At 51.8% G+C, this 8,350-nt stretch overlaps 4 protein-coding genes across 4 annotated transcripts; 2 read left to right on the forward strand and 2 right to left on the reverse strand.

Moving 5' to 3' along the window:
- Positions 1-352: 352 nt before the first annotated feature.
- M421DRAFT_162869 (uncharacterized protein) lies at positions 353-902 on the reverse strand. The gene is made up of 2 exons (XM_033587700.1): positions 610-902; positions 353-495 (listed from the first exon to the last, which is right to left on the reverse strand). The coding sequence occupies exons 1-2, from the start codon at positions 768-770 to the stop codon at positions 432-434; spliced, it is 225 nt and encodes a 74-aa protein (XP_033448148.1). The 5' UTR covers positions 771-902; the 3' UTR covers positions 353-431.
- A 227-nt stretch (positions 903-1,129) lies between these two features.
- M421DRAFT_101307 (aldehyde dehydrogenase) lies at positions 1,130-2,631 on the forward strand (the record flags this gene model as incomplete). Its single annotated transcript, XM_033586624.1, has 3 exons — positions 1,130-1,534; positions 1,583-2,470; positions 2,518-2,631. 3 exons carry the CDS (start codon positions 1,130-1,132, stop codon positions 2,629-2,631), a joined length of 1,407 nt encoding a protein of 468 aa, XP_033448149.1.
- A 1,056-nt stretch (positions 2,632-3,687) lies between these two features.
- On the forward strand, positions 3,688-5,053 carry M421DRAFT_162889 (uncharacterized protein). The gene is made up of 2 exons (XM_033587701.1): positions 3,688-3,927; positions 3,987-5,053. Exons 1-2 carry the CDS (start codon positions 3,844-3,846, stop codon positions 4,668-4,670), a joined length of 768 nt encoding a protein of 255 aa, XP_033448150.1. The 5' UTR covers positions 3,688-3,843; the 3' UTR covers positions 4,671-5,053.
- Positions 5,054-5,287: 234 nt separating this feature from the next.
- On the reverse strand, positions 5,288-6,395 carry M421DRAFT_63933 (exoribonuclease family protein; the record flags this gene model as incomplete). Its single annotated transcript, XM_033596099.1, has 2 exons — positions 5,288-6,111; positions 6,248-6,395. The coding sequence occupies 2 exons, from the start codon at positions 6,393-6,395 to the stop codon at positions 5,288-5,290; spliced, it is 972 nt and encodes a 323-aa protein (XP_033448151.1).
- Between the last annotated feature and the right edge of the window lie 1,955 nt (positions 6,396-8,350).

Below are 8,350 nucleotides of genomic sequence, written 5' to 3' on the forward strand. Positions count from 1 at the left end.
ATATCTAGCGATGTCTGGACCCGGTTACGACATCCTGCACATCCAGCGGCTTTCCATCAGTTGCGCCTGAGAAAGGCGTACCCTGTGGCTTGCAGATTTAATGATCCTGGGCTGGCGTGTCTTGAACGGAGTGTGGCCCTCCGCTCAGAAGCATCAAATCGGAGCATTAGACAGCAAGCTAGTCGATCTGAACTTCCACACGTCTCGCGATACTGCAGCCGGCGGATCGCTCCGCATCTTCACGGTTAGCGTATGCTACGCCGGTGACCACTGACAGCTTGGCTAAATCTCACTAGTGGAGGCTGCTCGGCACACCTTTCCAATTGCAAGATGCCTTTCATGCGAAGCTTGCTCCGCGTGTCGATACCGACATCCTTCGTATGAATGGGTTGTCAAGTCGAGCCCGGATGCAGCCACCGAAGGTGACCTCGTTAGTAGCCTTTCGAGACCTTACTGAAGTGAGAGAGTACCACCAGCCGCACGGTAGTGAGAAACCTGGCACAGCGGTTATTTGGAGATCAAGACCGTGTTACTTCGCGGTCGTTGTCCCAGGTTTGTTTTACAGCGAAGGTGCGTGATAGGGGCACCTAGGTAGCAAGGTACACACACCTCAGGCAGTCGAGTACCAGCAATGCTGGGATCCAAAGGCAGGCAGTCGCAGGCAGTAGCGAACAGAGGTGCGTATTGGTCAGACGTCGGCAATGCACTCTGAACGTCCGAGGGGTTTGTCGATTGCAACAATGTGGTAGCAGCTGCGGTGGGCGGTTCATGGATGACTGGACATTGAGTCAGTCGGAGCGGGAACCAGATCGAGTCGCCTTGTACGAGCAGAGGTCATGCTGCGAAAGCGAAAAGATAAGAACATGTTCTGTTGCGATTTGTTTTCTGCAACATGAGACGTGGTGATCGCGATAAGGGGATCAAAACGTTCGGCGTGCTTTCCTTGCAGACGTCTTGACCCGCTAATTACCAAATGAGGCAAAGAGCGCTTACGTCACCAACTTCGGAGGCGGCAATTGACGGGGACATTGAAGGCTCTACCAAATGTGACTATACCGGCCATCACCAACAATTGATGCTAAAACGCATCTTGAACACACCACTCCGAAAAGCAAGGATCAACACCATCATGTCTGTCGAGAAGATCACCACTATCTCGCCTATTACCAACAAGCCAATTCTTACACGCAATGGCCTCTCAGATGCCGATATCCTGGCCATACCCGAGACAGCCACTCGCGCTTTCGAGACGTTCAGACGCACTTCGCTAGCTGAGCGACAACAAATCGTCAAGAAGGCTCTCAAACTGCTCGATGAACGCCAGGATGCGTTGGGCAAAGAGCTCACAGAGCAGATGGGTCGCCCTATCGCATACACGCCCAAAGAAGTCACAACAGCCGTTATGCGGGGCGAGTACCTGCTGAAGATCAGCGACGATACCCTCAAAGACACACCTGGTGAGGCTGAGAAGGGCTTCAAGCGCTATGTCAAGAAGGTCCCCTTGGGCCCGGTGCTGATCCTCTTCCCCTGGAACGTACGTCAGTCATGCCCAGCATATGAACGAATGCTGACGAGCAAATAGTACCCTTACCTCACACTCGTTAACTCTCTTGTACCTGCTATTCTTTCTGGCAACTCAGTCATCTTGAAACCATCTCCCCAGACGCCAACCAGCGGAGAGCAGATTCAGAAGATCTTCTCGGATGCAGGTCTGCCAGATGGCGTGCTTCAGGTCTTCCACAGTGGTTCTATCACTCAAATCGAGGCTATTGCCAGGTCACCGCAAATTCAGCTCGTTTGCTTCACTGGGTCTGTTGCAAATGGCCTTGCTGTGCAAAGTGCTGCAAACGACAGGGTGCCTCTGCGTGTAGGACTTGAGCTTGGAGGCAAAGATCCTGCTTATGTGCGGTCAGATGTTGACATCAAATGGGCGGCAGAGGAAATTGTTGACGGAGCGATCTTCAACTCCGGTCAGAGCTGCTGCAGTGTTGAGAGGGTGTACGTTGATGAGAAGATTCACGACGATTTCGTCTCAGCGGTACAGGATGTTCTCAAGGGCTACAAGCTCGGTGATCCTTTCGACAAGGATACTCAGATCGGTCCCGTGGTGTCTAAGAAGTCTGCAGAGACTGTACAAGCACATATCAAGGACGCTGTCGAGAAGGGTGCAAAGAACGCTACGCCCGAGAACAAGAGCTTCAAGAATCCTCCTGCAGATGGCAACTACGTTGCTCCTACTCTACTCACTGGTGTCACTCACGACATGGCCGTCATGACCGAGGAGACGTTCGGGCCCATCATTCCTGTTATGAAGGTTAAGGACGATGCTGAGGCGATCAAGCTTATGAATGACAGCCAGTTTGGTTTGACTGCAAGTATCTGGACTAAGGATACCGAGAAGGGGCACGAGCTTGTGGATGATGTAGAGGCTGGCACAGTATTCGTCAACCGCTGCGACTATCCAGCACCGGTAAGTCGCAATGCATTCATATATTTGACCATCACTGATATACGTAGGATCTCGCGTGGGTCGGCTGGAAGGATTCTGGCAAAGGACAGACACTGAGCAAGTTCGGCTTTGATCAGTTCGTCAAGCTCAAGAGCTATCACGTTAAGGATTATCCGAAATAGATGGTACTGCATGAAGGCAACTGGTACGACAGGCCACGCTAAAATGAGACATGTGGTTTCTCCCTGCCATCAGTCAACCTAGCGTCATAGTGAACCGTTACGTACAAGCTAAGATGACAAATGGCTGTTCTGGGAACGGGATGGATGTTACACATCATCTTCTCACTTAATAATCGATGACTCGACACAATTCGATGAAGCAACTCGAAGACCAGCACTGCATGAAGCAAAGATCTTCAACCAGAGGCAACGATCGAGTCGCGCACGCAATCGCGTGTTCACCTGATATGGCGTTTTGCGCTGTGCTACATGCGGTACGACCTGCATACGCCCAACCGGTGGGTCCCTAGCAACGTTCGTCCACGGATGTGAGATGACCTGTCTCACCCATATAGGTCCACTACAACTTACAGCAAGGCGGAACGTTGACAGCACAGCTGAGCACATGCGTTTCTGGTACCTGACTGAAGAATGCGACCCTGTATGCAAGGTGTGGTTGCACAAGTACGATGCTGCCGATATACCGAATGCAGGTCTGGATGTCTAACGCCTCTGCATCATGTTCGGTCAACGGCGTTCGTGAGTACTCTCAGGCGGTGAGACCATTCCTCCTCTATCTTCGGCTCCAAATCTCGACTCACCTGTTGCCATTACTAATTAGCCGCACGGAATTGCTTAAGCTCGTCGGAATACCAGGCTTCACTCAAGGCATCTATCGTTATCAGCATTCCAAGGCGCACCGGCCCGTAGCCTCTCGCTTCTCTCATCGGTACTTATGGAATGTCCGGTTTGTAGCGAGCAAGGGATGTTTCAAAGCCACGCGGCGGAAATTTTGTTCAACGAGTCGCTTGGGAGACCAATCCAACACCTCTCTCTCATACATATGCATATGCCTTTAAGTAGTCGGCCCTTCTTTCCCTGCCCTTCTCTTGACTTCCATAATCGCTCGATCTAGTGATCGTCTTCTCTATCGTCTGGCACTCTTTCATCTGTACTATTAGCTTGCATCATCGCTCTGTTCTGGCCTCATATCTTCTTCAACTCTTTGATCATTGTGTTTTCTTGCTGGCTTCGTTGCCCATATACCCTCTTTCGCTCTCGAGCTTCGATATACCCACGTTCCTTCCACAACGCCCCAATAACTCCACTCCCCCTCCCTTTGAATTGCATCACACTCCCATTGCTTTCGCGTCAGACCAGTCGATTGGAGTCATGGCCTTTAAGGATGTCATCTTGAAGATCCAACGATCTTTCCTCTGCTGCAGCAAGCGTGAGCGGAAATGTCCACTGGATATTGTAGGCTTCCACGTTCTCAGCAGGAAACACGAATGACACATACACTAACTCAAGAATAGGGTTCGCCGACCAACGTCCGTCGAGTCGATGTCTCTGGTACGCTTCCCGGCCTTACCGATGCCGAACGAAAGTATATCCGCGAGAAAGTCTCAAGCGATGCCATCCACCTCCTGGGCCTACAGTCTCATCCACCATCACATTCAACCTCCCAGCCAACAACCACCCCACCATCCCCTGAACATTCCCTCCGACATGAGCCTAATTCGACAATGTCTTCTCGAGAGCCTTCCATGGCACTGCTGAACACTGCCTCCAAAGACCTGCCTGACGCACTTCCCACTCCTCCACGACAGACACACCCACCCACATCTCCACCTTCAGCCAGAATGAAGAGAATGTGGGCCGGTGTCAAGAGACTCAGCAACAGCTCGAGCTGCAGGGATAGCTTGTACTCGAAGATCGGCGACGGCGAGAAAGCCAACGATCTATCTATGATGACACTGAACCTCGACTTCGATTCCGAGAGTCCTGGCAACAGAAAGCATGCTGACAGCCCTCGGACGCTAAGTCTAGCCTCGGGATTCGAGACGCAGAACACTGTTGGTGGACATTCGGATGTGAGTCTGCCGCTTACGAAGAACGGGAAGGTGGATGCGGCAGTCAAGGAGACCGAGGTTGTAGATAGCAGTGAGGATGAGGATCCGTTTATTGCTGCTGAGGGGAAAATGCTCAAGAAGTTCTGAATTTCGAGGCTGTAGAATGACTGGACACTGGACAGCGAGCCGAGATTACGACCGCATATGTATTTGTGCGATGTTATGACACCCAGCATGACAGAATAAGCAGGGATATCAAGAACCATTAAGATGTGCGACGGTCCGTTGTGACGGACTTGATAGCCAGTATTCAGGACATATCTCTCAGAAACAACACAGAAGTTACAACAAACTGTGGGATGCGCTCAACATTGTGATCATCAGCAACACCCACACTACATTTCGGAATCCGCTGGGAGAGCTACTTTGGCGCCCAGGTAGCTGACGTGTGACACATCTACAATTTATTTTTCGTATAATTTCCGCGAACACAACGCATCTCAAAGTAGTTGGTCAGACATGCCATAACTCTTGTGTTGAGGCTCTGAAGCAGTGTCACTCAGGGTCACCTCTTGTGCGTCGTCCCGAAGGTACCTCGGCAGAGGGTCTTAGACCTGCGTACCTGTGGTGCTTCAATGGTATACTCTTTTAATCTGCATCGTACGTGGGTGCGTTTTGTCTCGTCTCAGTCACGTCGGACAGCAGGGACTCGCTACCAGATGTACGCTCGCTGAATGTGGCCATGGCTCAACTCGTGGGTCTTCTCATCCTGTCATCTCCACATCTTGAGCCTTCCTCTTCTGTGCGCCTTGACTGTTCTCGATCTGCTTCTGGAACTTCGCCTGTAAGGACTCCAGAAGGACCTCCTTGACGACTGACAGACTCCCCACAGAAGCATGTGTCGCGCCCTCGATGATTGCATCTGGATCAGAACCAACATCTCCCTTCATCCAAATCTCTGTGATCTCGTCTCTTGAAGCCAAATATCCCACTGCACAAGCCGCAACGATATCCCTGTGCTCTGCCGGACAAGGGTCCAGTATCCTGATCAGATCATTTTCATCCTTTGAGTCTGGATTGCGGATGAGCGCTGCAACGCCTCCGCAGACCATGTCTACACAGTCGATCCCTGCATCTGTGATTGCTGCGCTGGCAACTGTGATACAGCCCGCCAGAACGTTCAGTAAGCCCCATCCACTTCCACTGGCGTGCGCATCGCCCCACCAGCCGTCCTCATCTCCTTCGAGGATCGTGACTACAACCTCCACGCCGCTCTTCGGCCAGCGCTCTCCGATTATCACACCTCTCAATGCGGTTTCCAGGTGTACGCCGAGGTCACGCTCGGTACTGTCACGTATGTAGCCTCTCCTGTGCCGTGTTGCGAAAGGCGCAAACTTGACAGTAGTAGTGAGAAGAAGTGAAGGGCTGAAAGGTGCGCTGCGGGGCAATGGCTTCGGTCCTTGAATCGAGGCCACGATCTTAAGTGAAGACGCAGGTTTTATTAACGTCGAGGGCGGAATCGAAGAGGAAGAAGGTATTTCGAGGTATGCAGAGCCTGAGGCGGAGGGTACAATGGCGGTTTGCAAGTCTGGTGCATTGTTAGCATCTGTCTGAGCCACTGCTCTACTTCTCTGTGCCTGTGCATGGTTGAAAGGCGCAACCACGACCGGGTGACCCAAGTAGAAAGCCAGGGAGGCCTTTTCGAAGCTTGCATGTTGACTTACAGATCCTGCGAAGCTTGTTCGGCCCTCTTGTTCTTGTCGGTCTTAGAGTCTGAAGATATGCAGGCTCTCTCAGCGTCCGAGCAAAGACCGGCGCATGTGTGCCTCCGCTGGGCGCATTGTTTCTTCTCCTATCCGTGTTCGCTGCCATCATGTGGTATAGCTCTGCTTAAGCTTTACGAATGTGCAGTGGAGTTCTTCTAGATGACATAATGCCATCGCCAAGACTTCGCGCGTCCGAGCGCGCCGTGACTGCCTTCTCAATTTTCTCTGGCAAGTTTTGCTTCCTCACACACACGCGCACTAGGTACGTTCGCACCATATCCTCTCTCACGCCCTCTGATGATTATACCCCTGAAATTCAGTTCACTGTGATCATCAATGAACATGGAACACATGCACCACCAAATGATTTCGACACCAGCTCGCAACTTTCGCACAGACGAAAAGGGAGCCTCAGCTGACTTTGTACAGCTCTCTGAACATCCGCGCCCAAGCGAACTTCGCTACATCATGTAGTGCAACGAGACGTTCCTGGTCTTCGACGGCCACCAGCTGAGACGTTCGTTCGAAGCTACTCTTACCCCACAGTACAACGGACCCGGCGCCCACCATGTCTTGCGTTCAATCTGTCGCAAGCACATGTCGAAGTGTCCGTTCACTTAGCGGTACCAGCCCGCGCCTGGTCATTGATTTGACAGGTGTGGGCTTCCGTGCATACTGTAAGCTCTACCTCGCTTTTTACATCATGCTCTCCGGAGCGCGCTCCAATGATGACGTGTATTCAATTTCAGTTCTGCTACAGAATTCAATGTCGACAAACCCATACCACAAGCTTACCTTTGTCTGATCTTATCAACTTGTTACTACCTTATCAACAAACGTTGAAGCGGACATATACTGACATACCGCGCAGAACATGAATACCCGTACCGCTAGAAGGACTCTCTTATGGTCAATGGTAAGCGCATCAATCTTTCCTCCCTCTCCCAGTACCATTTGTTATGAAGAAACCCAAGTTATATCCATTCTATGAATGTCTGTCGTTGGGTCACCCTCCCGCACGCTACCAGTCTCGGCTGGAATGATGCGTTGTGGAGTTGCACTGGATCTCTACCAATTGAAGGCGCGTAATGTTGGTCTCAGTACCGAAGATTGCGGCGGTTCGTTTTGAACTGCTGCGAAGGGAGGTCAACGCCAGGCGCAGGTTTTCACACGGCTTTCTGAACTTGAGAAATCCCATCTGTGCTCTACATTTGCACGGCTAGTCAGCGGCTAACTATCTCTCAGGTAGATTGAACCCTGTGACTGTTCATTCGTCACGAAAGTGCGCGTAGGAAGCGTCATTAGACGCCTTTGTAGATCTGCAATGAAAGCACTACCATGACCCATATCTTATCTTGACTGTGACTACGTGAACGTTCCGTTTCGAAGTTGGTGCATGCTAGTGGCATCAGCTTATAAGTTATAAATATCGAGCTGAGATCGTTCCTTCTAAGATTGGCGGTCAACAATGCGAATACCGTTTGCAGGATCTACTTCACACATAACGTTCTGAGCTCAAATGCGGCTCTCACTGTATGCACGGCGTCGCATTCATTTTGGCCGTAATCTTACGGCTCCTGCGCATCATTGCTTCTAGCACGACGTTTCAGAACTCGAAGTCGCTGCTAGCGTAGCGGTCTTGGCAAGCTGGCATCATCAACGAACAAGCACAGGAAAGCTGTCCGTAGAAATATCGCCCTTCCGTAGCCTTGCGTCTCCAATTTCCTTGTCTCGGTATTGCCGCTCCGGTAGGCGCCACCAATCCGTCCGCAACTTTCTCAACGCCGTCGGTGGCCTTAGCGAAATCATCATCGGCTAAGGAGCAGGAGCGGCACCAGGAGGCCTCCAGGATCGCGCGGCCACGCAGGACCACCACGAGCTCCCACGGGACCCTCCCAGGCCTTTCACAGCACCTTCACGGACCCTCGCATTGCCAGCAACTAGCATTGTCTCCCATCGAACACTCCGCGCCCGCTTTGAAGGCGCCGCGCTGCGTTCTGCGATTTGGTGATCTGGCGGGTCGAAGGTCGACCGGGGTGTTCAAGGGATACTGCAGCGCAA

The sequence above is a fragment of the Didymella exigua genome, assembly GCF_010094145.1.
Source record: "Didymella exigua CBS 183.55 unplaced genomic scaffold M421scaffold_15, whole genome shotgun sequence".
NCBI classification, from domain to species: domain Eukaryota; kingdom Fungi; phylum Ascomycota; class Dothideomycetes; order Pleosporales; family Didymellaceae; genus Didymella; species Didymella exigua.

Bases quoted from the DNA above. Each gene is read 5' to 3' on its own strand.
- M421DRAFT_162869 (XM_033587700.1), bottom strand. From the start codon at position 770: ATGAACCGCCCACCGCAGCTGCTACCACATTGTTGCAATCGACAAACC. The intron at 496-609 runs GTGTGTGTACCT...CCGCTGTGCCAG, and splicing joins CTGGTACTCGACTGCCTGAG to GTTTCTCACTACCGTGCGGC.
- M421DRAFT_162889 (XM_033587701.1), top strand. From the start codon at position 3,844: ATGGCCTTTAAGGATGTCATCTTGAAGATCCAACGATCTTTCCTCTGC. The intron at 3,928-3,986 runs GTAGGCTTCCAC...ACTCAAGAATAG, and splicing joins GGAAATGTCCACTGGATATT to GGTTCGCCGACCAACGTCCG.